The sequence below is a fragment of the Rhinoderma darwinii genome, chromosome 1 (genome assembly GCF_050947455.1).
Source record: "Rhinoderma darwinii isolate aRhiDar2 chromosome 1, aRhiDar2.hap1, whole genome shotgun sequence".
NCBI classification, from domain to species: domain Eukaryota; kingdom Metazoa; phylum Chordata; class Amphibia; order Anura; family Rhinodermatidae; genus Rhinoderma; species Rhinoderma darwinii.
Window position 1 is genome coordinate 378,121,799 of NC_134687.1, and position 15,787 is coordinate 378,137,585.

The window sequence follows — 15,787 nt, forward strand, 5'->3', positions numbered from 1 at the left end:
CGGCTGCTGGTATATTTCTAACATTAAACTATCTATATCATATAGAAGTCATACAGAAATAATTTATCAGTGTCCTGGGGGTTAATACATCAAATTACCTGACTTCACATATGAGGGCAAAAAGATGAAGCAGCTTCAAAGAGAATGAATGCTACTGAAAGCAATAGGTGTTATTCACAAAGAGGCTTCTAGCTTCAAGATTAGTAGTTCTTCTTTCCAACAAGTGAGGTTTAGAGGGGCTGAAAGGGTTAAGAAAATCTGCAGCGGAAGAAAAATCACAGACGAACCATACCGGTTTTCAAACTTAGTTAACAAGGCTAAAAGATCATCGATGTTGTCATTATGGTCCCTCACTCTGTGAAATAAATTAACATTCACGGTGGGATCCTCATTTGTACTGTACAGATAGTAATAGAGTTGTTATGTAAATAGTTACACTTACATCACCACCTCATGCCAGCCTGGCGGACTACACGTTACCACTGAAAACGGCATTTTCATTTCTGAGATTTCTAATGGAGTGCAGCTGTAATGCTTAGAAGCAATATTAACAACTACAATTGTAGTAAATGTAGGTGCATTGATAAATAATAAGAGACATATCTTGACTAAGCTAAAACAAATACAATCTAAGGCTATGTTCACACGGAGTATTTTGCCGAGTTTTTTGACGCGGAAACCGCGTTGCAAAACTCGGCAAAAACGGCCCGAAAACGCCTCCCATTGATTTCAATGGGAGGCGTCGGCGTATTTTTCCCGCGAGCAGTAAACCTGCCTCGCGGGAAAAAGAAGCGACATGCCCTATCTGTAGTGTAGAATAGTGTAAAATGCAATAATTCTAAATAATAAAATATTACACTTACTTCATTCAAGTAGTTGGTTTAGTGCTGGATTCTAGGGTCTTTATCCAGAATGGGTTTCTCCATTTCTGGTATTGGTGACTAAATAACGATCGGCGTAACTAATGGCTCATGGGCCCCTGTGCAAAAGTCCTTCTTGTGCCCCCCCCAACTCCTCATGGCTGACGGGCCGCAGCTTTCAGCTACATCGCAGGGTCTCTTAAGTGACCCAACGATGCAGCACTAGCAGCCAGGGGCGTCTCTAAGGTCTTAAAACATTAGGGAAGACTGCATATCTATAGCACTACGACCCTATAGCTATGGATAGGATTAGATACAGTGGCTCAGCAGACTTTTTCACATATGATAGGCTTAGATATAGGGCCCAGCTCGCTGACATTGCGGCTCCAGCACTGGACCCAGGAAAGGTACACTACCGTTCAAAAGTTTAGGGTCACTTAGAAATTTCCTTATTTTTGAAAGAAAAGCACAGTTTTTTCAATGAAGATAACATTAAATTAATCAGAAATACACTCTATACATTGTTAATGTGGTAAATGACTATTCAAGCTGCAAACGTCTGGTTTTTAATGCAATATCTACATAGGTGTATAGAGGCCCATTTCCAGCAACCATCACTCCAGTGTTCTAATAGTACATTGTGTTTGCTAACTGTGTTAGAAGGCTAATGGATGATTAGAAAACACTTGAAAACCCTTGTGCAATTATGTTAGCACCGCTGTAAACAGTTTAGCTGTTTAGAGGAGCTATAAAACGGACCTTCCTTTGAGCTAGTTGAGAATCTGGAGCATTACATTTGTGGGTTCGATTAAACTCTCCAAATGGCTAGAAAAAGAGAGCTTTCATGTAAAACTCGACAGTCTATTCTTGTTCTTAGAAATGAAGGCTATTCCATGCGAGAAATTGCCAAGAAACTCAAGATTTCCTACAACGGTGTGTACTACTCCCTTCAGAGGACAGCACAAACAGGCTCTAAGCAGAGTAGAAAGAGAAGTGGGAGGCCCCGCTGCACAACTGAGCAACAAGACAAGTACATTAGAGTCTCTAGTTTGAGAAATAGACGCCTCAAAGGTCCTCAACTGGCAGCTTCATTAAATAGTACCCGCAAAACGCCAGTGTCAATGTCTACAGTGAAGAGGCGACTCCGGGATGCTGGCCTTCAGGGCAGAGTGGCAAAGAAAAAGCCATATCTGAGACGGGCTAATAAAAGGAAAAGATTAATATGGGCAAAAGCACACAGACATTGGACAGAGGAAGATTGGAAAAAAGTGTTATGGACAGATGAATTGAAGTTTGAGGTATTTGGATCACACAGAAGAAAATTTGTGAGACGCAGAACAACTGAAAATATGCTGGAAGAGTGCCTGATGCCATCTGTCAAGCATGGTGGAGTTAATGTGATGGTCTGGGGTTGCTTTGGTGCTGGTAAAGTGGGAGATTTGTACAAGGTAAAGGGGATTTTGAATAAGGAAGGCTATCACTCCATTTTGCAACGCCATGCCATACCCTGTAGACAGCGCTTGATTGGAGCCAATTTCATCCTACAACAGGACAATGACCCAAAGCACACCTCCAAATTATGCAAGAACTATTTAGGGAAGAAGCAGGCAGCTGGTATTCTATCTGTAATGGAGTGGCCAGTGCAGTCACCAGATCTCAACCCCATAGAACTGTTGTGGGAACAGCTTGACCGTATGGTACGCAAGAAGTGCCCATCAAGCCAATCCAACTTGTGGGAGGGCCTTCTGGAAGCATGGGGTGAAATTTCTCCCAATTACCTCAGCAAATTAACAGCTAGAATGCCAAAGGTCTGCAATGCTTTAATTGCTGCAAATGGAGCATTCTTTGACGAAAGCAAAGTTTGAAGGAGAAAATTATTATTCCAAATAAAAATCATTATTTCTAACCTTGTCAATGTCTTGACTATATTTTCTAGTCATTTTGCAACTCATTTGATAAATATAAAAGTGTGAGTTTTCATGGAAAACACAAAATTGTCTGGGTGACCCCAAACTTTTGAACGGTAGTGTAAGTATAATAATTGTTTTGCTTTTTTATGCGTTACAAATTCTTTTTGTGTTTGTGTTTTTTTACAGGCTCAGTTGTTGGACTCCGGATTTGAGGACTACTTCGATGAAGGCATTTATTTTGTTCTTAATAAAATGGTTAATGAGGGTTGTGTGTTTTTTTTTTATTTCAATACATTATTTTTTCTATGTATTTTTTTAAACTTTATTACTACTGCCTTGGTAATGGGCGCTGGCTAATTGACAGTGTCCATTAGTAAGGCAGGGCTTTATGTTAGCTAGTGAAAAAGCTAGCACTAACCCCCATTATTACCCCGGTATCCACCGCCACCAGGGGTATCGGGAAGAGCCAGGTGCGATCCAGTACCGGACCATCTGTTGTGATGGTCGGGTACTGGGGCGGCCACAGTTTGGTATTATTAGACTGTGAAAGGACAGAAACCTGAAGGAACTCTGGGACAAGATTGCATCTGTGGCAGAGCAGAACTTTTGTGTAATGCTGACCCTTTAAGAAACCAAAAGGGTCAGCACACGCATGCACGGAAAATAGTACCTGCAGGAGAGAAGTGCTGCCCGGCAGGACGCTGGGCACGGAAGAGAGCACCAAAGGAGTGGCAGAGCAGCTCAAAGGCCATAGGAGGCCGCTGTAGGGTGGCCACAGGAGCCCACAGTCGTGACAATTGCATTGATAAGATAGAACATTTTCATGTGTCTAAGGCTGCATTATGGCAATATGTTTTGTATGAATAAAATATTAGCTTTTTGTTTTCAGCTTACTCTGGTTCATTCAAGGGCAGCTGTGTCCCAAGGGATGACATGGTAATCATGTTAAATATTCCATTGGTGGAAAGCTGTTGCATTTAACACATATATATTCAGTACCTATAGTTATATATCTCCATTCACATATATCACATTATATCTTAAGATTTCTTAAATAATGCTGAAAGTGACAGCCAGGGCTTTCTTCTAACAGGTTTGTAAGAACATGGTGCTTTATATAGGAACCTCTCCTCACATAATCTTCCTATGAGAGAGTAGAGCTACAAAAATATGGCCACTAGAGACATTTAGTCTGCCTCTTGATATCGCTGTGTGACTTATGGGGGCAAGCCAAGTGTTAATCCAATATCAGAGTTTAGTCTACGATGCAGTCCTGAAACGATTTCTAAAGCGGAGAGCAAGTGTGTACCTCTAATATTGCTACCTTTACAGAGACAGACATGGTGCACCAAAACAGTGACAGCCAGAATGTTACCATTACAGCCAAGGCTACAGACCGCCATGAAATCAACAAAAAGTCAATGATCCAAGCATTGGTCTTCTAAAATTATGAAATTATTCCTCCGACATGTGTAGAAGACTTGCTTGCTCTGCAGGGAGACCCGAATGAGGAGGTGATCACCAAAAAAAACCAACAAAAACACACATTCCACATGCAAGTGATGCATTGAACAGCCGTGTAAGAAATGACTGGTTCTCTATAAGGAAATATACAGAACACAAAAACTGCAAAAGTTTGCAAGGTCATATATGAGCTACCCAAATAGAAGCATTTGCCTTTACAACTCTTAATGGATTGGACTTTAGTTCATGCCGCCAGTCTAGACATGGGTTGACGGTGTGACTTTTTATAGTCTTGTCCTTTCATAACGTGAATATAATACAGCATGTATGCTTTAATGAGATTATATGCATATTATTAAGTATAATGGCCATCGAAAATATTACTGGTGCTTTTTACTAGCATAAAATGCACTGTAAATAATTGTACTATTAATACCAAGATTAGAGAATTATCACCTGAGGCTTGGGTATAGTGGATCAACAGGATTTATAGCAATGTCCTTTACTGAAGGATATTCATATTGTTATACATTAATCCAGTTTAATTAGTTCTCAACTTCTATATCTAAATTAAAAAGTTATTATCGGACTTAAATTTATAATGGATGCAATGACAACTTTAGCAGTCACATTTCTGGTACTGTGGTGAAAACTTTTTCGGTGGTGTTCATCTTTAGGGTATGTTCACACGCAGAAACATAAACGGCTGTAATATACGGAGCTGTTTTCAAGGGAAAACAGTCTCTAATTTTCAGCCGTTTTTGAGCCACAAACGTTTTTAATGCGTTTTTTGGAGCCGATTTTCTATTGACACAATGAAAAACAGCTCCAAAAACGGCTCGAGAAGTGACATGCTCCTTTTTACGTGCCGTTTTTTTCAAATGGCCGCGTAAAAAACTAAATGCCCCGTCTGAATGAAACGCCGTTTTTTCCATTGAAATCAATGGGTCAGATGTTTGTAGGCATTCAGCTTCCAGTTTTTCAGGTGTTTTTCTAGGTGTTTACGCCCCAAAAAACACCTGAAAACACTGCATGCTTCAGTACAGTGAAAGAAAATCCATCATCTTATTAGGACTAGCTGATTTTCTGGAGTATTAGATGCTTTTAATGTCAGGACTCAAGACAACATGACTTCAACCAACGTCTCCATCAGCAAGTTTCAGATTTATACCTAGGATCATAAGACAAATCTAGATTAAAACTGAATTTGGTATTGATATGCTGGTAAAAGGGAATCATTTTCATATAATCATGTTCAAATTTACCAACCATAACGATCTCCTATTATCATTCCAAACAAGTCTTTAAAGACACTGACTCCTGATGATCTCCTCGATTTGGAGACTCTCCTCCGATTAAAATTGAGACAATTTATTTGCATTGACCTAGTACTTATGGACCTCTATCAATACTATCTGGAAGGTCAATTTAAATTATCTCGGCACCTGGTTTCTCCTTGGTCATATGCCCAACTTTGAATGGAACCACTTGCTTTCAAATGCCTATGAACAGCTCTGGAAAAATCTGTGATACCTGGACCATATTCATGGGTTTGACCTCTTGAGTGTGGAACCTGGCAAAAAAAAAAAAAACTGTGCCCACTTCACACACACGACACACCATAGCAAAAAAAAATGCCTCCAAGACGAGGAGGAGAGGTCCCACCACAGATGTATTTTCTGGAGGGAAACAGTATTTCTTGCACGCATGTGCAGAGTCCTAAGATGGTTTTATCCAGCTACTCCAACTATTACTATGTAAAAACTTGTACAATTTAACATTTTTTTTTATCTATAAACACAGAAATTGTCTTGAAAATGTTAATATAGTGTGGGGTGAATTGTGCACTTCATCCCTAGCACACTTCTCAACCTGCAGATTTTGACCCGCCCAGGTCAAACAATTGACCACATTTGGTCCCTGAGACCATTGCCTTTTCTTCTTGGTTGGACCTTCATTTTCCTAGGTGTTAATGTATTTATTGTGCCCTGTTTTATGTCGGACTACCTGCTATGTAATTGTACATAGTGTCTCTTGCTGTTTACACATGCTCTGTCATGACAGACCTTGTCATATACTTTTTTCTTTATGGCGTTTATGGTGAACGTTCAGTTGACACACAAGAAAAATCTCCCAACTACACGTTTTACTACAGTAAAAAAAAAATATGTTGATGCATCCAACCCAAACGTATGCTAAAAGTACACGCTTTTGACATAGGTCCGGCCTATTATAGTCTATGGACATGTTATATATATATATGTCGGGAGTATTTCCAAGTATATAGAAACGTGGTGTGAACATAGAGACACTTTGCTGATAGCATAAGCAGTAATAAAATGTATATGTTAATACCATTATGGAAACCTCACTGAACTTGGCTATAAAGATATTATTATTTATTATACTTTATTTCATTAATAGGAAACATTCCATTGTAATTATTCAGAACAGAAAAATTACTATTGGTTTCTTGCTGTAATCATAATACATAAATGTATATAAAATAAGACCACAGTTGTACAGACATAAGAAAAATGTATATTGAAGATCCAATTTTATTACAATAAAAATAAATACTCAAGGAATATGTTTAGAATATTTACTGTACATTAAACACCCATACAGATGTAGCCATCTTGATCTTGACTACACATTAAATACACAGTGGCAAGAAACGAACTTGACTTTTTCAATGACTTTTGGTGTGTGATATCACACTGCAGCAAGTTATCAGAGTCAAGTTAAAGATGGCTACATCTGTAAATAAAATACAGAGTTGGCATAATCATGTATATTCTTTAAAAAAAACAAAAAACTAAAACCGAATGCGACAACGAAATTTGCGCACTACTAAATGTGACCTTTTTTTAATTAAAGCAATATCAGCATTTATTTTGGCTTTTCACATAAAAAGAGCTGAAAATACATAGATAAATTTGCAACACCCAATATTGAAACTGTAGTAGCAGACATATTTGCGGTCACCCAGCTTTTTCTGTAGCAGATATGACTAAGGCCTTATTCACACGAACGTGTATTACGTCTATGCTACGCGCGTCGCACAGACTTATGTAAGTCAATGGGGCCGTTCTGACAGGTCGTGATTTTCATGCAACGTATGTCATTTGCGTAAAACTCACGACATGTCCTATACTTGCCCGTGTTTCGCGCAGCACGCACCCATTGAAGTCAATGGGTGCGTGCAAATCGCACACGGCACACGGAAACACTTCAAGGTGACGCACGTGATTCGCGCTACAGTAGGTAAAAACGTGAAGGGGAACATAAAAGCCCCTCCTTCTTTACTGTGGCGTAAAGTCAAAACATTGTCATAATCATGCCGTCTGCGCGAAAATCATGCAGCCACGCACCATATACAGATGCCACACTGAACTTTTGCGCGCGCAAAACGCAGCACTTTTTGCGCGTGCAAAACGGACACGTTCGTGAGAATAAGGCCTAAGAAAGAGCACAGCTAAGGGATGTTACAGGTATTCTTTTTTTTTTTTTTTTTTTTTTTTTGTTACAGGGAAAAATTCTCTAAAGAATGTTAGTTGAAAAATGGATGGATGTAGCATTAAGGCAACTGTGGCAGTTTTTTTGTGCTTATTTATTATATTTTCAGTGTTTACTATGGAGAGCTGTAAACCCTACGAGCTGGAGATGCTACAAAAGATTCAGCACGGAGTGATTCTAAGGCCTAGAAAAATTCCTTCAGGAATTTTGAGGCAGATTTTGACCTGCCTGCAAATTCTTGTCGCGATATTCGCGGCGTTTTTCGTCCGCGGCAGAAAACGCAGCAAAAAAACAGATTGACCCCATGCACACAACGGTATTTTCCATCCGCAAGTACGGACAGTAATTACGGACCCATTAATTTCTATGGGCTACGGACACTTTTCCGTATTTTTACGGATGGGTGTGCGTTCCGTAAAAATGATCTGTAAAATATAGAACATATGCTATACTTGTCTGTAATTATGGCACGGATTCCCCATAGAAGTCTATGAGAGCTTCCATAATTACGGACAACTACGGATTAGCACCCGTAGCCGTCCGTAATTATGGAAGCGTTACTAGGCGACGCCAGGTTTGAAGATGTTGCACATCATTTGTGTTTTTCTTAATTTTCAGGATCCGTAAATACGTATGCATTACGGATGCACTACGGACCAGTTTACGGATACCGTTCTGTATATGTGGATGATTTGCAGATAACTATAAATTACTACGGATCCGTATTTACCTACAGTATTTACAGATGGATGCATTCTACGCTTGTGTGAATGGGGTTTTTCTCTTCCTCCCATTGATTTCAAGTGGCTAATAACCGCCACGAAAAAAAAACGTCTCCTCCTCCCATTAAAATCAATGGGAGTTGGTTTCGGACGTTTTTTGCCACTGATTCCGACACGGTTTCCGCGTAAAAAACCCTGTGTGTGAACTGGGCCTAAGGTTCTGTTTGCACCACATTTTTGCATCCTGGTGAAAGGTACTATTTTTTTTCTCAATATTAGAAAAAAAAGGTACCATATTTTTCGGTCTATAAGACGCAGTTTTTAACAAGAATAAATCTATAGCACATAGAATATATCAATAACGACCGCTGCATTTATAAGGCTGGGTTCACACGACCTATTTTCAAATGTAATGGAGGCGTTTTACGTCTCGAATTACGTCTGAAAAAACGGCTCCAATACGTCGGCAAACATCTGCCCATTACTTTCAATGGGCTTTACGATGTACTGTGCCGATGACCTGTCATTTTACGCGTCGCTGTCAAAAGACGGCGCGTAAAATTACAGCCTCGTCAAAAGAAGTGCGGGACACTTCTTGGGACGTAATTGGAGCCATTTTTCAGTGAAGAACAGCTCCAAATTACGTCCGTAAAAGACGCCGCAAAAAACGTGAGTACATGCATTTACGTCTGAAATTTAGGAGTGGTTTTCTCCTGAAAACAGCTCCGTAATTTCAGACGTAATTGCAGTTATCGTGTGCACATACCCTTAGGGTCTTCCCATGAAGGGCATTTATGATATAGCCACAGGATATGTCATAAAAGTTAGATAGATTCGGGTCCTACCTCTGGGACCCGCACCTATCTCTAGAATGGGGCCCCCTAAACCCCGTTCTAGCTTACTCGGCTCCGCTGTCTTCTGGCCACTTCCTGGTTAGGTGGTCGGGAGTTACGGAAACAGCCGAGTGTTCGCTGAGGTAAGCAGTTTCTGTAACTCCCATAGAAGTAAATGGGTGTTACGGAAACCGCGTAGCACCGTGAGCTACGCTGTTTCCGGAACTCGGTAGCAACGAAAACAGCATACATGGTCGAGTTACGCAAACAGCGTAACTCGCTGAGCTACGCTGTTTCCGTAACTCCCATAGAACTGAATAGTAGTTACGGAAACAGCGTAGCTCGCATGCTACGCTGCTTCTGTAACTGCCATTGACTACTATGGGAGTTACGGAAATAGTAACTCAGCGGGTTATGCGGTTTCCGTAACTCATCCATGTATTGCAGTGTATTGTACCAGCGATCTAATGATCACTGGTTCAAGTCCCCTAGGGGAACTAATAAAATGTGTAAAAAAAGTAAGATACATTTCAGGAGTGTAAATAAATATTAATATATATTTCTCCTAAAGCTCGATGTAAAAAATAAAAAAATATGGTATCACAGCGTCTGTAAAAGTCCAAACTATTACAATATAGCATTATTTGACTCGCATGGTGAACGGTGTAAAAACAAAAAATTTAAAACCCCAGAATCTTTGTTTTTTGGTCACCATAGCGCTAAAGAGAATGAAATAAAAAGTGATAAAACATCGTATGTACCAAAAAATGGTGCTAATAAAAACTACAGCTTATCCCACAAAAAATAAGCCCTCACACCGCTCAAACTATGGAAAAATATAAAAGTTATGGCTTATTATCAGAATGTGGTGAAACTGAACAATTAAATTTTTTTAACCAATAGTTTTTTCTTTGTAAAAGTAGTAAAATATTAAATTTTTTCCTATTTTCTGTTGTCTAAAACTTGGGTGCGTCTTATAGTCAGGTGCGTCTTAGGGTATGTGCACACGATAACGTCAATTACGGCTGAAATTACGGAGCGGTTTTCAGGAGAAAACAGCTCCTGCATTTCAGACGTAATTGCTCGTACTTGCGTTTTGCGAGGTGTCAATTACGGACGTAATTTGGAGCTGTTCTTCATTGGATTCAATGAAAAACGGCTCCAATTACGTCCCAAGAAGTGTCCTGCACTTCTTTGACAAGGCTGTTATTTTACGCTCCGTCTTTTGACAGCGACGCGTAAAATGACAGGTCGTCGGCACAGTACATCGGCAAACCCATTGAAATGAATGGGCAGATGTTTGCCGACGTATTGTAGCCGTGTTTTCAGGCGTAATTCGAGGCGAAAAACGCCTCCATTACGCCTGAAAATAGGTCGTGTGAACCCAGCCTTATAGTCCGAAAAACACGGTGCCTGTAAAACAGGATGAAACAGGATGCCTAACCGGTTGTATCCTGAGGCCATTGACTTCTATTGTAAAATAAACAGGATCCATCTAGCTTGAGAGTATGTCCACACGGCTTCTTTTCAGCCATTTTTCAGGGCATAAACGCCTCGAAAAACGGCTGAAAAAATGGAAACCCAACGCCTCCAAACATCTGCCCATTGATTTCAATGGGAAAAACGACGTTTCGATGAGGTGCTTTTTTACGCGGCCGTTTGAAAAAACAGCGGGTAAAAAAAGAGCCCCGTAAAAAGAAATACATGTCACTTCTTGAGCCGTTTTTTTTTGGAGCAGTTTTTCATTGTGTCAATAGATAAACAGCTCCAAGAACGGCCGCAATAGAACGCCTCAAAAAACCCTTGTGGTTTCAAAAACGGCTGAAAATCAGAGGCTGTTTTCCCTTGAAAACAGCTTCGTATTTTACAGCCGTTTTTTGTTTTGCATGTGAACATACGCTGATGGTAAATTTGCCTAACAAAAAAACAAAACCTAGTACCTTTCAACAGGATGCAAAGACGTGGTGTGAACCTAGCCTAAGAAACATAGAAAAAATATTTTCTGAAATTTTATTGTACATTCAATATAAACGTCACAAATTGACATTACATCTGCAAAAATAAGATTTCTTCAAGGATGAATGAAGGTCCATGGGTACAAAGAGGACATAATTATCTGTTGGTTAGGAGAACACACGTATGATCAGCCGACAATAATTCTTAGGGTATGTGCACACACACTAATTACGTCCGTAATGGACGGACGTATTTCGGCCGCAAGTACCGGACCGAACACAGTGCAGGGAGCCGGGCTCCTAGCATCATAGTTATGTACGATGCTAGGAGTCCCTGCCTCTCTGCAGGACAACTGTCCCGTACTGTAATCATGTTTTCAGTACGGGACAGTAGTTCCACGCAGAGGCAGGGACTCCTAGCATCGTACATAAGTATGATGCTAGGAGCCCGGCTCCCTGCACTGTGTTCGGTCCGGTACTTGCGGCCGAAATACGTCCGTCAATTACGGACGTAATTAGTGTGTGTGCACATACCCTTACATCTAGGCCTTAGGCCTGATTCACACAAGCGCTGCGCATCTCGGATGTGAAAAACTGCAGTTTTTCACGTCCGAGGTGCATCCGTGCTCAGCGCTGCGGGACGCGATGTCTCGCATACCCCATAGTTGAGAGTCTATGGAGGGATGCGTGATGCATGAAAAGATAGGCCATGTCCTATTTTGTCACGGACCCTTCACACGGTCTGTTGAAACAACGGCTATGTGAACGGCCACATTGAATTACATAGGTCCGTGGGTTGGCAGCCGTTTCAACGTCCGTCCCACGGACGTTTAACATGTTCATGTGAATCAGTCCTAATTCACACGAACGTGTCCTTTTTGCACGCGTAAAATACGCAGCGTTTTTCCTGCCTTGCAGTTCCGTGTGACATTCGTGAAGGTGCGCGTCTGTTTTTTACGCGCGTATGTCATCTGTATCGCACGCGTTTTCTACGTCAGGGGTTTTTCTTTTTCTCGTCACTTTTTTAGCAACTGTTGGGTGAATCACGGACAGCACACGGATGTGCGTCCGTGTGCTGTCCGTGATTTTCACGCACCCATTGACTTCAATGGGAGAGTGATGCGCAAAAAACACACAAGAATTGGACACGCAGTGGACACACGCTGCGTGAAAAACACAATGTCTGAATGGACCTATTGAATTGCATAGGTCCGTGTGACGTCCGTCATTTTAACGTGCGTAACACTGACGTGAAATATGCTCGTGTGAATTGCTGCAAAACAGAGCGATTTGGCAAATATGTGGCAAAAGACTCGATTTAACTGTGACATGTGAATATACCCTAATGACAGTGTGTGTCTACCAATATAACACTACAGCATCCAGTGTAAAGATTATTACATAGCTCTGCGGAATGTTGTTCTACAGTTTTGTATTATGTTCCAAAATGTCTTCATCTGTGTCTGCTTCTCCAATTTCAAACCCTAGATTGATCCTCCCAGGTGAGTAGTCATTTCTTTTCAAATCTGTAGGTGGAGAAGATCAAATGTTTGAGAGAGCACAGAAAATAATGACATATCATACAATAGATAGGAGAGGACATTCTGGAACAGACTTACTCTGCTCCTTTTAGATTTGTTTCTGTTGTAACATAGAGGCATAGGAACAAACAGGGGAAAACATAGCTTTATAAGTTAAATTTACTTATAATAAAATACATGAACATGTCTAAAACACACAGCATATAATGAATATATAATACAACTTGAAGTAAAAAATTTTAAAAAAGCTAATAATGTATATATCGGCACAATGACTGCTGCAAATATCTGTCAGGCCAACATTCCTCTACTTGTCTCACTGTCGCCGCCACCCTCTTCATAGTGGCGCGTGTAGAGGCACTGCTACATCTTAAGGGGACTGGATTAATACCTCTAAGGGTATGTTCACACGGCTTATTTTCGGCCGAAAAATCGGAAGCAGAATGCCTCCAAACATCTGCCCATTGATTTCAATGGGAAAAACGGCGTTCTGTTCCGACGAGGCATTTTTTTACGCGGCCATTTTGAAAAACTGCCACATAAAAAAACACCCGCGAAAAAGAAGTGCATGTTACTTCTTGAGTCGTTTTTCATTTACTCTATAGAAAAACAGCTCCAAAAATGGCCATAAAAAACGCGAGTTGCTTAAAAAACTTCTGAAAATCAGGAGCTGTAAATCACAGAGACGCTACAGAAGTGGTCAGGATTCTGAATACACATCACGTCCTGGCTGGGGGGTAATGTACATTCATTATCAGGACACTGCAGTAATGTTAGTGTTTGTGTATGTGGCTGCACATAGTGATATAGCTATATCGCTATGTGCAGAGTAAATTAATGGAGAGAAGTGTATGACGCTGATTGGTCACTGATTGGACAGCGTCATACACTTGATGATCGTTTTTCTAAATAAAAAACACTGCTGTAATCTACATTACAGCGCCGATCACATAATGTACAATATAGGCCAATTATAATGTGGTGACAGAGCCCCTTTAACTGCTCAGAACTGCCACACCTTGCCTGACTATTTACTGACTCTGCCCTAAGATCTATGGCTGCTCTGACTATATCTGTCTCCATGCACATGTTCGGATTTTTCATCCGTAATTACGGACAGTAATTACGGACCCATTCATTTCTATTGGCCACAGACACATTTCAGTATTTTTACGGATGGGTGTCCATGCTGAAAAAATTATAGAACCTGTCCTATTCTTGTCAGTAATTACGGCAAGGACTCTCCCATAGAAGTCTATGGGCGCTTCTGTAAATACGGACGGCTATGGATGCGCATAAGTAAACGTCCGTATTTACGAAAGACTTGCCAGGCAGCATGTTGGTGACATCATTTGCAGCCTCCCTCTTTTTTTACGGATCCGTATATATGGATCAAATACGGATGCAATACGGACCGTATTTACGGACAGTATTTACTGATAGATGAAAATACGGTTGTGTGATTAAACTCTGCCAGCCCTGACATCAGATTTGTACGACCACGCTTTTATTTATTGACGCGCTTCGAAAATACCATATACAAGCCATTAGTGGTTGCTATTGCAGACTACTCTAGGAATACGACCTGGGGATTCCCTGCACAAAATCCATATATCCATGAGGGTAGTATTAGGGCACATTCAGATGTGGCGGAATTGCTGTGGAATTCCGCTGCGGACAGTCCGCAGTGGAAATCCTTAGCAGACAGTTTTCCCATTGGTTTCCACACCTTTTTAGTTACCTTCATGCAGACGTTGCGGAAGACTCCACTGTGGACCATAGGCTGCAGTGCGGAATTTTCAGTCCACAGCATGCACTGTCTGTTGCGGAGAAGAAGCGTAATTTCACTGCGTATTTCAGCCTTTGCAATGCAAGAACTGAAATCTGTGGCAAGTCCGCTGTGTTTTCTGCAACGTCTCAATTACCAGTCAAATATGCAAATGTTGGTGCAGATTCGTTGCGTAATTGCCCCAAATCTGCACCAACATTTGCAGCGGAAAAATTCTGCCACGTCTGAACATGCCCTTAGGGTATGTTCACACAGAGTATTTTGCTGCTGTTTTTGACACGGAAAGTTTCCATCAGGGGAACAGATGAACGGAAAGCCGAACGGACACTATTGCTTCTGTTTGCATTACCATTGATTTCAACGGTAAGGCTGAGTTCAGACGAGACAGATACACTGCGTAAAATCACGCAGTGTATCCGTCCTGTGCGCAGCAGGGACATACGGGTGACAAGTCGCGCTAAGCTGTGGTGACATTCCGGGCGGAATGTCCGGTGCAGAAAAGATGTTTCATCCCAGGAGACCGCTGCAGCCTGTTATTTTCGTCAGTGGTGGTGACATGGGATGAAGAGTTACCCCATGAGGCCAGCCTTTTGGCGTCACCCAGGCCGGCCTCTTGGGTTGACGTTTCATCCCATGTGACCGCCGCTACAGCCTGTGATTGGCTGCAGCGGTCACATGGAATGAAACGTCAACCCAGGAGACTGCGCTGGAGGGAGGTACACATACTTCTGGGTAAGTATCAGACATATCAAGGAGAGTTTTGTGTCTTCTTCAAATGTATTAGTGCCATTTGTGTGTGTGTTTTCAATGTGAGTATGTGTGGTATAGGTCTAGTGTGTAAGTGTTGTGTGGTATGTGTTTAACATTTGTGTGGTGTATGCGGTATGTGTCTAGTGTAAGTAGTGTGCATGGTATGTGTCTAGAGTGTGGTATGTGTCTAGTACGTGAGTGGTGTGTGCAGCATCCATGCCAGGTGGGAGTAGTGCGTGTTCAACATGTGTCCTTGGTGTGGGTAGACAACGTGCGGCATATGTCTTAGGTTTGAGAGGCGAGAGTGAAGGATATATCCTAGGTGTGAGTGGTGTGTACGTGAATGTGTCCTAGGCGTGAGAGGCACACGTGCGGAATTTGTCTTAGATGTGAGTGGGGGATGTGTTCTAGGTGTAATTGGGGTGCGTGCGCATGTGTCCTTAG

General features: G+C 41.3%; 1 protein-coding gene across 1 annotated transcript in view; it reads right to left on the reverse strand.

Moving 5' to 3' along the window:
• Positions 1–12,140: 12,140 nt before the first annotated feature.
• The window catches only part of TRPM6 (transient receptor potential cation channel subfamily M member 6), a 180,119-nt gene continuing 176,472 nt past the window's right edge, over positions 12,141–15,787 (reverse strand). Inside the window, exon 38 of the mRNA XM_075860466.1 lies at positions 12,141–12,789. Within this exon, the coding sequence (XP_075716581.1) occupies positions 12,686–12,789 (104 nt within the window). The 3' untranslated portion in view covers positions 12,141–12,685. The remainder of the gene's footprint in view (positions 12,790–15,787) is intronic.